Genomic DNA, 14,891 nt, shown 5'->3' on the forward strand with positions numbered 1-14,891 from the left:
TTTTCCTGGTGTCTAGACAGTGAACACCACACTACTGAGAACAGCTTTAGCTTGTAGGATGCTCTCCAGTGGTCATAACATGTTAAAGAAGTTAATGAATATTAAGAGGAAATTCATCCAATGTAATTTACTCTACTTAATGGCATTCTACACCTGTTTGACTGTCTTTTGTATGTGAAATTCAAAGGAAAATTAGAATAATTTAGAATTAATTCTTTTTTATTATTTTATTATTTTTTACTATTTGGACCCAAGCATTCTTCAAAATATCTTTTTTTGTGTTCTGAAGAAGAAAGTGAGTCGTGGAACAACATAAGGTTGAGAATTTTTGGGAGACCCCTTCCCTTGAAGAGCTGCAGTTTCAAGGGCTTCATATAAGTTGATATGAGTTTCTCTTGTGTCATTCTCAGAAACAGTGGATAGAGATGATAGACATAATCCAACTGTTTATTGCTTGATATTATTTCATTTTTTTAGTAGGATTATTATTGATAAAGGTACATTTAGCTTAGCTACTTAAGTAAAATTAAAACAATTATGATTCATAAACATTTTTACAATTGCTCTAAAACACCTTTTAATTGGGATGGACCTGATCTTTGGAACTGAGCATACAAGCAGATGCAAATGCAGAAGAGATGAAGACAACATTAACACTTTTATTTGATCACAAGTTCAAGATGAATTTATTTTAACCTGACATAGTTTAATTCATTTTTTCTTGAAAAAGCTCTTGAAAAACCAGTAAGATGTCTTAATAATGTACACAAGTGCAATTCATTTGACGTTTTCATAATCTACTACATTCCATTCCCTGTCCAACAGCTTTGTCAAACCTGACCTGTAGCATGATGATTTCAAGAAAACCAACAATCAGTTCAGATAAAGAGGTTGTGATTTATTTGCTGTGCATTTTAAGTTCCTTTCTGTAGCCATCTGGAAGAAAAACAAATCTCTCAAACTTAAGAAGCAAGTGATGAAACGGTGCATTTCATGTAAAATGAAAACAAATAATCAACCCTCCTTTATCAGCTCCAGCTAGGAACTGTTCATAACAATGTGACTTCAATCCTCCAGTCTCCTGTCTCCACACTGGCCCTGAAGGAGCATCAATCGTAGTACATCACAGCGACACGTAGAATTAAATACAGGGATTTTCTATACAGGCCACTCTTGGCTTTTGTGTTTCTCTCTCTTGACAAGGCAAAACACAGTAGGCAAAGATAAATTGTTTTAAATATTTACAAAGGCATGAGTCGTATAATTTTCAGAGAGGATCTAACTTTACATTTACCCTCTTACTGAACAATTCTGGAAGAAAACAACTGTTACTTGTGACTGTCAGAGTTTGGAGTGTCCACTGCAGTCATCTGAGGATCTGTGTGTATGTGTCTTGTTTCTACTCCTCAGTAAAGGTGATGACGTCATACTGGATGCCCTGCTGCTGCAGCTGCTCCAGCTGTTCAGGTGTGGCCTCGGTGTAAACCGTCTGAGCCTGAGCCATGGCTGCATCTGCAACAGCTTCACACACAAACACACATCACTTACATCACCTCTGACTCTATTTAAACGTCACCAGAAGGTTGTAGTATTAAAACTTTCTGTTCTTGGGTTTTTGAGTGAATAAAACCTAGTTAAGTGTGAAGGTGTAATGTCATACCTGTGACGGCTGAATGGGCGGCTGCCTCCAGGTCCTCAGGCTCGGCAGTGATGGGGACGTACTGGATCTGTCCATCCTGAGACAGAGCAATCTGGCACACCATACAGAATAGATTTACTCTTGAATCAGAGTTAATAAATTATGCATCACATTCGTTTTCACTGTTATAGCCAGTTAGATAATGTTGAAAAAAGTTTGAGGTCTTTTAAAGAAATTAAAATTAACAAAATGAATGCTGCATTAAACTCATAAAATGTGACAGTTGAGACTATTACATTGTTAAAAAAAGACTATTTATCAAAGAATACTGGATTTTATGTGTGTTCTAATATTTCTAAAAAAATATTAAACTGTTTTCAATACTGATCATGAAACATTAGTATTAGTAAATATAAATTTCGAATCAGCATATTAGAATGATTTTTGAAGGATCATGTGAAACTGAAGACTTTTTTAAAATTGTAGTAATATTTAATCAAATTAGTTGAACTGTCTATTTTTGATTAAATAAATGCAGCATTATTTTTTACCAACACTAAACTTTTCAATGGTTTTATGTTCCACACTGATGTCACTTTATTAAAACAGCATTTTATATGACAGCATTTCAGGTTTCATATGCTGTCATTGACAACAAAGTTGCATATTGAGCCATTTACAATTATTATGTCCCTTAGAATCAAATAGGTTCAAGTAGGAAGACATGAACAGCTCAAAGCATCAAAGCTGTAATTACTATAATTCAAACACAACTTTAAATGCAGCGTAACATAAGCTTTAATATAAAAAAACATGTGTAATCAGCTCTGGGTTCAACCTGTTGCTCCTGCAGAAACGTCCCGTCATGCTCATACTGAATGTGAGCGATCCGCCCATCCTCCATCTGCAATTCACAATCAGAATTCTTTTTTGTCATAATGATGAAATATAGCGTCCTCCAGAACACAAATTATAATGAAAATGCTTTTCAGGCTTCAGTAACGTCCATCAGAGAACTGTTCTTCAACAACCATGAGGAATTCTGGACCCTTGGGTTATGAATGATGGAAAGAGCACATTCTAACCTGAAAGTGGTTTCCTTCAGATAGCACCACATACTCCCGCGGGAGCAGATGCTGAACTCCATCCTGAGAGATGATATACTGGACCTGAGGAAATACAGGGCAGAAGAGGGCATTCAGCATACAACGGAAGCTCTTGAATGTGTTTGAGGAACTGACACACACACACACACACACACACACACACACACACACACACACATGACAGTTAATTATTTATATATAAGTGAAAGTGAAGTGAAGTGAAAGTGAAGTGACATTCAGCCAAGTATGGTGACCCATACTCAGAATTTGTGCTCTGCATTTAACCCATCCGAAATGCACACACACAGAGCAGTGAACACACACACACACACTGTGAGCACACACCCGGAGCAGTGGGCAGCCATTTATGCTGCGGCGCCCGGGGGAGCAGTTGGGGGTTCGATGCCTTGCTCAAGGGCACCTAAGTCGTGTTATTGAAGGTGGAGAGAGAACTGTACATGCACTCCCCCCACCCACAATTCCGTCCGGCCCGAGACTAGAACCCACAACCCTTCGATTGGGAGTCCCACCCTCTAACCATTAGGCCATATATATATATATATATATATATATATTTTAAGGAGCCATTACTCTGGTCTTCAGCGTCACACGATCCTTCAGAAATTATTTTCATATGCTGATCTGGTGCTTGAGAAACATCTCCTATTATCAACAAAATTTTTGTGGATTTGTTCAGGTTTCTCTTTTAAAAACTCCTAACATTTAACTGGATGTGTATATAGAATTTTGCTGCATTTCTGAATAAAGCCTTAGAAAAGGAGCTGTACCTCAGTGACCTGATTGTCTCCAGTCATTAAGTGCTGCACTGTCTGTCCATCTACTGTTGTGATCTGCTGAATATATGTTGCCTCCTCCTGAGAAATGTAGAATTTAGTCAAAAACATGCAAGATGTGAAATGATGTCTGCATTGAGCAAAAGTGCAAAACCTGGTCAGAAAGAGTCTGATCCTGAGCCACAATGATGTGTTCCTGACCCAAAGCCTGCTGCAACCTCTCTGGACTGATGACTGTCTGACCCGTCTGCAGATCTGAACAACACAGGAAAAATAAATATTATTAATGCATAAGTATGTCTATAGGGCTGTGTGAATCCATTATTTCTATAAAAACAAAATACTATCTTACTCTGATAGTCAGCACTTACTCTGCAGTGTGGCTAAAGCTTCTTCATCACTGTTAACGATGATGGTCTGTTTGGAGGGGACAGAGCGGGTTTTTTGGGGTGAGGGTTCCTGAGTGTGAAGCCTCTCCATGTGGAACTTCAGATGGCCGTTACGGTTAAACCTTAAAGAGAAACTCAGAGCACTGAGAGGCTGTGGAGGTCTGAGTGTTGCTTACATCATGTAGTGGAAGTGTTGTATAACCAGTAACAGCACAAAATCTCTGATAAATCAAGTCCATAATCATTTTAATAATATATATTTTTGTATTGCTCCCTCACCTTTGGCCACAGATTTGACAGGCGTAAGGCTTTTCGTTGGTGTGTGTCATCATGTGGCGTCTCAGGTCCTTCTTGTTTTTAGAGGCAAAACTGCAGCTGTTGCATTTATGAGGCCTCAAATATGCGTGCATGGCCATGTGAGACTAGGAATATAAAAATAGATCGGTCAGACAAAGTCATAGATACTGAATTAAAACTCAAACCATATGATAAACACACCTTGACTTCTGGCCAAGAAGGTGCTGTAAAGTCACAGTCGGGGCATTTGAATGTTTTGGGGCCTATGTGCGCCCTCTTGTGGTTCTCCATGTCCGAGCGGCAGTGGAAAGACTCCATGCAGATGTGGCAGGAGAAGCGTTTGCCGTTCAGCTGTTTAGAAGGGGGTGATGGACACAGAGGAGGGGAACCTGGAGCTTCACTGCTTAGCTGCAGGAGGAGAATTCTGTCACTTAATCTTTCCATCGGGAAGGAACACAATTGGTTATTCTAGCTGTGAAGTAACAAAACCGAGTCTCACCTCTACCTGCTGCAGAACTCCATCCGTGAAGTCTGAACTCAAATAAAACTTCTCTTTATTCTCTTTGAGAGGTGTAGAGACGGACAAGGGCTCGGTGCTCACTTCCATGAGCTGAGGCTCAGCTGAGGGTTCCTCTAAACTGCTGCCAAACACATGCATCATCTTAAAGGATTTATATGACATCAAAAGACATTACACCAGCTGTTTTTTGACATTCAGTAGTACCTGTGTGCTGTCTCTTCGGAGGCCTGCTCCACCACACTGAAATCTGCTCCCTCGTATGTACCCATGCCAATCTGTGTCACCTCTTGCGACACATCCGTTGTCTCCTCTTGCTCCACGGTCTCCGTAGCCGTCTCAAACGCCTCCTGCACCAGAGTGTCCCCGTTCTCTGACACATGGAATGTGACGATCTTTTGAGGCTGCAAGAATGAGCCCTCAGTCCCAGAGTCAGCTCCCGTCCATGACCCCGTCTCCAGGGTCTTATCATCTGGTTTCAACACTGCCACCTGAGAAGAGTGATCAGTTTAGCACAAATAAAGAAAAATATCGATAGATAAATATATAGTCATATCATTTCAGTTTAACAGGGTTATGATTTCAGAGATACAGATGAACAAATATAATGAGCTGAATTCATAAAAAGGCTGGTATTATTATTATTATTATATCTTACTAAGTATTTATTGCATTGTGCATGATCTAAAAGAGAATTCCTTAATCTAAAACAAAAGTCCTGTGTGTAAAGCATGTCTGATGTTTTGTACACATGAAGTCTATGTACACAATACATGCATTAATACATGCATTGTAAAGAAAACTTGCTTCTGCAAAATTTAAATAATGATTTTTTAATAATTTATACTTTGTAACAATATCACAAAACTTTTTATTGTTTTCTATAACATTTTTGTTGCTTATTGTTACAGTACAAATATAACAAACTTATATAACAATATTTATTACTTTTCTTTCATTGAGCTTTTCTAGGCCTGTTAAACTTTAAACTTACAGATCCAATTCAGATATGAAAGTACTTCATATTGTTATTATATTATGGATGTAACATTAAAATAGCTCTTTTTCTGCCATTTGTAGGAGTGTTAAAGCACAATTCAAAGGCAAAACAGTGATATGATTGCATAAACACCAGTATTGGCGTATAGTTGTGTCGTTGTTAAAATTTGTATCATTCAAAAATGTTACTTTTATTGATTATGACATTAATTCACTGGTACTCACTTCATCCAATAAATGTCATACACATTATGCATTTCTAACATTATTTTATATTCCAGCAGAATGATGTGAGTGTGTACCTGCAGTTCTCTAGCGTTACTCATGTTCAGCAGCAGATCTAGAGCATTTTGGGCTGCGAGGTCTGATGTCTGGGCTGTGAGGGAGTGTAAAGATCAAATGTAACACTGTATATTAATAAGGTGAGTGATGAAATATGTATAGCACACCATATATTTTAGGTGTGTTCCAATCACTGATAGTTTTGTACGAACCTTGCTCATAAATGATGGTAGTGTTTCCCAGTGCATCTTGAGATACAGATGTTTTCCCTACGGACTCCATGGTTTGGAGAGTAATGGGGTCCACTGTTACCTTTAGTTGTAAAACAAATATTATATATATATGGATACTGGGATTTTATTTTATTCAGATATGCATATCTATGTACGTACAATGGTCCCTTGAAATTCCTGGGGTTCATGCTGTAATCTCAATTCCTCAATCTGCTGCATGGTGAAAACAGACGTCTGGCGCCGGCGAATTGGCTCCTCTGGGTGAGATCGGCTCCACTCATCGAAGGCCTCGGGGTGCCGACACTGCACATGCAGCCGCAGGTTCTTCCTGTGTCTGGTCGTGAAGTGGCACATGTCACATGAGAAGGGCTTTTCACCTGGTCAGTGGGTGAAGATGGACAGATATGATCAGTAAACCTTCCTAACATCAATTTTTAAACATTCTTATCCATTATATAACTCACCAGTGTGTTTAATGGCAATATGGGACAACAGGAAATCCTCTTTACTCGTGGAGTATTTGCACTCTTCGCATTTGAACAGTTTGTCGTTAGTGTGGGACAGCTGGTGATTAAGCAGGTGCTTCTTGTCATTGCAGGTGTACTCACAGAACTCACACTGAAAGCTGACACAGGAGAGGAGAAAAATAGCTTCCTTTCCATTATGTTAACCAGAGGAGTTCAGTTTTAAAGGAGACATCCTGACATCTCACTTACTTGCTGTTGCCACAGTTCTGAATGTGTGTGAGAAGATGCATTTTGAAGGTGTAGCGCTTCTTGAAGGATTTCCCACACTGAAAAGCAAACACATTTATGTTAGTGTGAACAGCATTTATCCAGGGCTTAACCAATGTAGATTGTACAGACTGTTTTTAGCAGTGCTTACTGCAATCTGCTTATCGTATTCATCAAAACTAGATTAATAAAATTCACACACCTAGCTACACACAAGAACTTTACCTTGTCACACATGTGAGGTTTCTCTGTGCTGTGTGTCTTCAAGTGCTGCGTCAGCCGTTTCTGCATGGGATATACGCGACCGCAGATGGGACATGGAAACTCGGACACTTTAGGAACCTGTGAAGGATTGATGCAAGACTGCTGTCACTGAAAACCTTTCCTTATCAAACCTCTCAAAGCTAACTTAAACGGATACGTCATGTCACATCTTGAATCTTACCATATCGGTCTTTCGACTCCTAAAAGAGAAGAGACAAGAACATACATTTAATCTGTAATCGGCTTATTTCATATGTGAGTTTTACATTTCAATATTTCACAATTTCAAGGGGACAGACAAAAATCTAATAGATGACCTCAAAGGTTTGACAAAATAAAATTCATGACGAGTGACTGATGAAAAGGAGACGTGCTCAATTCTTACTTGGTTTTGTTGTGGACAGCTGAGTGCCGGATCACGTCTTTCTTATAAACACTGGAGTAATCACACATCTCACATTTGTATGGTTTTGTACCTTCGTGATTGAACATATGCTCCTATAGAACACATACATCACTTTTATAGGTATATACATTTATTCTGACAGTAGCACATTATACAAACATTTAAATTACATTAAAAAGCCTTCTTTAAACATTTCTTTAACTAATGATTATTTATGGATTGTCAGATGAAGGACACTACTTGTTACCTTCAGTGAGGACCAGCGTTTGCAGCGGTAGCTGCACTGCAGGCACTTAAAGCATTCAGGGTCATTTCCCTCATGAGAATCCACATGGAATCTGAGATCCTCTTGTGAAAGAAAGCGAGAGCCACAGATCCAGCAATTATGAGGTCTTAGTAGAGGCTTAAGGGATCTGTAGTACTTGCTTAAAAAAAAAAAAGAAGATAAATGAAACTTTGACTCCAGACCACGTGTTTTAAATGCATTATAAAGCTGTGGATGAGTACAGGTACTACTAACTTGCGATTCATGTACTTTTTGTACTTCTTTTGAAGGAATCGTTTAGATGGTCTGCCTCTTTTTTTGGGCAGAAACTCCAGGTCATCAGGGCCTGTATTTGACGAGGGATCTTTGTTTTCTGAATCTGACTGGCTGACGGCTGGTTCCACTGCTGACCTGTTGGATAGTGAGGTAGATCCATTCTCCAATCCTGACGAACTTGCTTCTTCCGGATCTTGAGGGTCCTCTGCATTTCTTGTTTGAGTTGCTGCTGGTGTCTCTGTTTTATACACAGGTAAAAATAATAGTTATCTCAGACATATGCAGATTATGAAGTAGGTTGAGTTTAATATTTAAAAATCTTATTATACTTCTTAGACCTGAAATGCTGAATTAACACTGACCTGAGTCAAGAAGGAATTTGCGGGGTGGCCCCACCGTCCTACGGGGCCGTTTCCGTGAGGTAGAGGAAGATGATGAAGAGCAGGAAGGAGGAGGAGGATGAGTGCTGTGACTGGAAGCCAATCTGGACCTGGCCTCTTCAACCGCTGGCTTATAATCACGGTCACCTGAATGCATAATGCATATAAATAAATAAAAACGGAAATTAAATATAGAGTACACAAACTGCTCTCCACTGACCTTGATCATCAAGAGCGCCTGCATCAATGATGTCATCTTCTTCCTCTTCTGCTGGCTCCTCCTTCTTGACCTCAGTGACCGCTCGTGCCCTGCTCTCGGATTTTCGAGGACGTCCCCGTCCACGTTTCTTTTGGCCTGGAACACATATGTGAGATAGCACATTCTGAACAAGAGAAACTTAATAGAACTGCACACATAAATTAAGATCAGATTGAGACTCAAGACTGAACTTTATTTTCTGTGTTATGTTATTGTAATTGCGCGTTATTAATTCACAGTGTTTGTTAATAGAACTGATCCTACAACTGAGCTTGGATTCTCACAAGTTTTTTTTTCACCTTCTGTCATCTCTGACTTGCTTAGATTGGGTTTAACAGACTCTGATCTGCTTTAAGATATTTAAAATAGGGCTGGGCCACATGGTAAAAAAAAAAATCAAATGCATTAAATAGCCCAAATATCCTCTCTGTATGAGCATCTGACGGGGAAAGCTGCTTAAACTTTACATTTCAACTATAAAGCCCTTCATTTAAAGCATATATTATAAAATATTATTCAGATGTGGTCGTATAAAATCACTGTATATCCATAAACTATATGCCTCATACCAATATCACAACTTTTATGGCGCCCTGGGCCAACCACCCCTTCTGCCACGTCTACATGAAATTAAATTTACATATTTTTTCTATTTTATATAAATGTATATATTTAAATCATTCAGGAAAATAAAAGAAAAAGTACAATAAATCTTCCCAAAACTGCATAACTGTACAGTAAAAAATTAATAAAATAAGTGATGTTACATATGTTTAAAAATAAAGTACATTACAAAATCACATTTTACTGTATGGTTATAGTTGGACAGAAAAAGGAATGTTTCCCTATGTGCAATAGCATAGCATACCATAACGTAAGTGATATATTAGTCTATTTTAGTGAGGTCAGTGATAGCTGCCTGGATAATATTTATCTTTTGCACATTTTCCCCTCTTCTTTTTCCTAAATTTGATCGGTCTCTGAATTCAGCACTCTCACAAATTCATAAAAAGCAATGTTTCTCTGGATACGCACGAGTCTTGAAGTGCATGCAGTGCATACGAGCAGTAAAAAACCTGAGCGCGCACCCTATTTTTCTTCTTCTGCGGGCGTTCTGTGTTGCCCCCCAGCAAGATGCCGCCCTGGGCGGTTGCCTATGTCGTCCAAGCCTAAATCCACCAGTACCAGTGCTTATAAACAACATATTGATATATCATACAACCTCAATACACCACTCAGCCCTAGTTAAAGAGTGCCATTTTGGACTGGGCCATTAACAAAGAATACATTTAAAAATGACAAAAGTAGCACCTCCTACTTTACCTGGTGGTTTAAAGTGTTTGTCTCTCATGTGGTTGATGAGCGTATCCTTGGAGACACTTTTATATGGGCACATCTTACACTTAAACTGCTGTACGATCACCACCTCCATCATTTCCTCTAGCTCAGCCATATCTGGGGTTCTGTGCCCAGGCTCCTCCACCACCCCAGACTCCACCGCTTCAGGCTCTGGGTGGGTGGAATAGGTCCCACTGCTACTTATGTATGAGCCAGGCAAGTTATCATTGCAGTCCATTTGGTCAGTGAGCTGGGATCCCACAGTGTCAGCCAGTGAGTGCTGAACCGTACCCTCGTCAGCATATAGTGAGCCCTGTGGTAAGTAGGAGTTCTGGGCCTCTTCTACCACACTTTCCTCTTGCTCTGATGCCGAGACGTGCTCCCTGTCATCCATGCTGCTGTCTATATAACGTGAATGCTGTGGTCGCTCGCCACCTTCAGCCCCGTAATCCAAGTAGTCATCACTGCACTCTACGATGTACCGAGAGGAGCGAAACGAGCGTCTCTGAGGGCTACTGTTTGTACCGCTGCACTCTGCTGCGTAACGCCCTAGAGGTTCTTCTGAGTCTGCCATGTTGTAGTTGGTGATCCCTGAATGACGTGGGGTCTGGTCTGGTTCGGTTCCTGAGCACTCGATGTAGCGAGCCTCTCTGGTCTGGTCCGGGTCGTCTCCTCCGCTGCACTCTATGTACTGGGAGTGCTGCGTCTGGTCTGGGCGGCTGCAGCTGCTGCTACTGTCGTCATGCTCACGGTATCCGGAGTGTCCAGGCTGGTCGGGTTCCATGCTGCCCTGTGGGTTTTCTGACAGGTCTGCCTGGTCCAGGCAAGTGGAGGTAGGTCCATCGGCAAGGGCTTCAATGGCAACGCGGCTTGACAGAGCAGAGGAAGACATCTGAGCCACCATAGGAGCTCCTACGCACAGTGAACAAATGAAATGGCTAATTAAATATCCATAAACTTATGGAACAAACGCTAGTAACTAAAGTTTCAGTTCTCATTAACTTCTATTGCATTTATGTATATTCAATATGAAGTCAATGGGGAACTGAACAGTTTAGTTACCAACATGTTTTTTTTTCATACAGGTTTAGAACGGCAGGATAAGGAGAAAATATTCCTTTTAAGACTATCCCTTTAAGGTAATTTGAAAAGTTATTTTCTGCATTGAGAATGGTAGAAGTACTTGAACATTTTGGTCAAATAATATAATAACTGACAACTTATGCATTCAAAATCTAGATTAATCACATAGATAAGAACAAGACAAAAAGGAATTTTACTACAATATAAATACTGACAGCACCATATGTAGGATGTAGGGATAGTTTAGTCAAAAATGAAAGATCAGTCATAATCTATTAATGCTCTTGTTGTTAAAAACTCATATGATTTGTATTATTATGTGGAACAGGATTTGGTCATTTAGCACACTGATTGTCAACCTTGCTGACTCCAAAACCACCAATGTCCACATATATGATTATAGTTAAAAAATGAAGGAAACAAGAATTCCAGACGTTTGGAGGTGCATTAATAATATTAAATATATTATGATTTTTATTTTATTTCATCTTATTTCAAAGCTTGTTTTGTTTCCCAACAACCATAGAGTGTAGGTGAAAAAATGTATGTGAAAAGAAAAGTATGTCTGAATTCACAGTGTTCATAAAACAGTAGGTGAAAAGTGCCCAGACACCCTACTACTTCCCGGATGAAATTCTGAAGTGCACATCTGATCCCATGAGGCTATGGGAGAGGATTTGTGAATGTCAATAGAGTGATGCAACTGACATTGTAGGTCATGTCCGAATTACAATCATATGACACATTCATATAGAACATACTAAAAGAAGCATCGACTTATAGAGTATTTGATTCTACATACAGCCCTTGACTTTGAACTCTAGGGATCTTTCTCACCATCATCAGGTCCTTGAAGGATCAGATATTGTGTGGTCTCTGCACTGCCATCCTCTGCACTCGTAACTGCAATACATCCAGTAAAATGGACCCAGAAACACAGTATTGACATTGACATAAACATAAGGATGACAATGTCTACCATATTAAATACCTTGGCTGTAATAAAATAGAAGAGGTAAGAGGTTTTTCTACCATTCATAATGTCAGGTCCAATGGTGGATTCGATGATCTTGTCGATAGCTGAGCCCAGATCTGAGGAGGTGGAAGCAGTGGAATCAGAAACCATCATTCCTCCTTCAGAAACAGCGCTGGAGTGGACCAGGACCTGGACAGACTCTGACACCAGGACCGACTGTGTCACTGTGGAGACGCTGGACACACTGGTCGACTGTGCAACAGAAGAGGAGTCTGGGAGATGAACTCTTCGCACATCTGTACTGGAGCTGGTTTCTGGGATAAAAACCTAAAGCGCAACCCAAAAAATAAACATAATAATAACCTTGATATGAATTCCGCAGTAACATGCAGTGATATAAATATGTGGGTTGTTTGTCTTACCACCAGTCCCTCAGAGCTCTGTCCTACGTGACAGTCTGACTCTGGGGCTGGGACAGGAGGAGCCGCAGCATCGCTGCTATCAGCAGACATGGCTTCTGAAGACTCCATGCCCATGCCGCTCTCTGATGGCTCCTCCATCCCAGAATGCCCCACATCACTGCTGCTCTCCACCTCCATCTCCTCAGAGTCCATCTCTGCTCTGTGGGAAGTGTCTGTCACTCAGTAATGCAGAACTTAGATGGACATTGCATTCTGAATTATACATGCTTTGGTGATGACAAGTGCATGAAATGTAAAGTACGGTAATCTTTTATTTATTTTATTTTTTATGTACTTTGATGTATAAACATGATTTTGTGGAAGTTCAGTATTTTAATATTTATATAAAAGAGATTTTAACAAAGTTTGAAGCCAAAAATAATTTCTAAATAGAAATTAAGACCTTCATTCAGCAAGGATACAATACATTTATCAACAAATACTATTTGAATAACTGCTGTTCAAAAATGATTATGGATTCCACAAAAATATTAAGCAGCTGTTAGTTCATGATAACAAAAATAAATGTTTCTTGAGCAGCAAATCAGCATATTAGAATAATTTCAAAAGGATCATGTGACGCAATGAAAACTGGAGTAATGCCTATTGAAAATGCACAGAAACAATGTAGGCATACTTATTAAAATATATATAATATGAAACATTTAATTTAAACAAATAATATTTCACAATATCATGTTTTTCAACTGTATTTTTGATTTAATAAATGCAGCCTTGGTGAGCAAGAGAATTAAAAAACAACAAAAAAGTATGAATATGAACAACAATTTTGAACGGAAATGTACACATATTAAATCATTTATATTGTCTCCCACTATTAAAATAATTCATACTCTATATCCAAAAAAAAAAAAAGATTTGTTAAAATCATTATATAGGAGATACAGTGGGTTTATATAATTTTTTTCTAGAATTATATAATACATAATTGTTTACATAATTGTGTAAGTGTTTTGCAGTAATCAGTGAGCTCTGCAAATAAAAACCCATTTAAAACCGCTCAATAGCTTATTTTCTTTCATCCAGTTTTAACTGGACAGATTCACTTTGCAGAAAAGCTTTTTTTGCAATAAGGTTGCACAACTAGATTTTTCTAAATAAACTACAATGTCCAAAATATGTATTGCACCACAAGGGGTTTCTTTTTAATCATATTTTGTGTTGCATTGTATTTGTGGTTTCCCTGCTCATGAATACAGTTGTCTTGTGATGAACCCTTTCTAGGTCACTCAAGCACATTACAAGCTTCCCAGCAAAACCACAAGCCAGCGTTGTCCCCGTTAAATTCGTTTAAGTAACAGAAAACATAATCTAAATCACTGAATTTCTCATGTCGCATCAACACCCATCTAGCCGTGATTAGGACATAAAATATTTCCCTTCACTCAAACCTATCAAGGCCAAACGGTTTTTGTCCTTGCTCAACATGTCACGTTCTTGTGCTAAGCACACCGACAATTTTATGAAGAAAATGTCACTACATTAGACGCTAATAACACTTGAGTCCTCTCAGGGACCGTGGCGTTTCTGTCTCTAAGCGCGTGTATGTGCTGCCCTTCATCCTGCCTGCTCGCGCAGCGCCATTTTCCCTCCCGCCGCTGCGAGTTTATTTTTTTCCGCTCAGGCGATATGAAGAACCGCTCGGGGACCTCGAGGGCCTGCGCGAGAAGGGAGAGCCAGTTCGCCCGAATGTTTTTCTCTTGCTCATCATGGAAGAAACTGTATTTGTACACAATTCTACACCATTATTTTGAGCTACGATTTTTTCTTACCTTGAATTGACGAGTATTTTGCTCTTCACGCTCGCGAATGAGGCGAAATAAAATAGACCTTTGAAAGCGAATAGTCGGTAATGGTTTCTAGTCGGGCGCCATCAGCGTCTCCTCGCTTCCTGTCCTCAAAGATGGCCGGATCTCCATTTATCCGTCACAGGGAAAATACGAGAGGGACAGACCCTTAATCTGTTTTATAATGTATCACAATTTATTTTAAAAGAGTTGTACTATTTAAAGAACATGGATGTAGAACATCTCACTTCATCATTTAAGTGGTTTGTCAAATAATGTCGTGAACACTGAGGACTAATTGCTCTCAGAGGACGAAACCGCCAAATGTCTCGCGGATTAATATGACACAAGTTGTTTATCTTAAGAGCCTCGTTTATAATTTTTG

General features: G+C 39.3%; 1 protein-coding gene across 2 annotated transcripts; it reads right to left on the reverse strand.

Annotated features, from left to right (window-relative positions):
• Positions 1 to 689: 689 nt before the first annotated feature.
• LOC113081186 (zinc finger protein 335-like) lies at positions 690 to 14,619 on the reverse strand. Of its 2 annotated transcripts, none has more exons than XM_026253253.1 (28): positions 14,492 to 14,619; positions 12,660 to 12,858; positions 12,294 to 12,564; positions 12,099 to 12,164; positions 10,164 to 11,090; positions 8,802 to 8,936; positions 8,564 to 8,728; positions 8,181 to 8,439; positions 7,908 to 8,085; positions 7,640 to 7,752; positions 7,436 to 7,454; positions 7,216 to 7,332; positions 6,973 to 7,049; positions 6,721 to 6,881; positions 6,416 to 6,633; positions 6,236 to 6,335; positions 6,044 to 6,117; positions 4,950 to 5,233; positions 4,725 to 4,863; positions 4,427 to 4,633; positions 4,208 to 4,350; positions 3,911 to 4,050; positions 3,694 to 3,794; positions 3,534 to 3,620; positions 2,725 to 2,808; positions 2,478 to 2,543; positions 1,661 to 1,751; positions 690 to 1,521 (listed from the first exon to the last, which is right to left on the reverse strand). In XM_026253253.1, exons 2-28 carry the CDS (start codon positions 12,849 to 12,851, stop codon positions 1,400 to 1,402), a joined length of 4,536 nt encoding a protein of 1,511 aa, XP_026109038.1. In that variant the 5' UTR covers positions 12,852 to 12,858; positions 14,492 to 14,619; the 3' UTR covers positions 690 to 1,399. The 2 variants fall into 2 exon arrangements, with proteins under 2 accessions (XP_026109038.1, XP_026109037.1); XM_026253252.1 differs by having other exon boundaries at positions 4,725 to 4,866.
• Positions 14,620 to 14,891: the final 272 nt, after the last annotated feature.

This window comes from Carassius auratus, unplaced genomic scaffold (genome assembly GCF_003368295.1).
Source record: "Carassius auratus strain Wakin unplaced genomic scaffold, ASM336829v1 scaf_tig00033333, whole genome shotgun sequence".
In the NCBI taxonomy this organism is placed as follows: domain Eukaryota; kingdom Metazoa; phylum Chordata; class Actinopteri; order Cypriniformes; family Cyprinidae; genus Carassius; species Carassius auratus.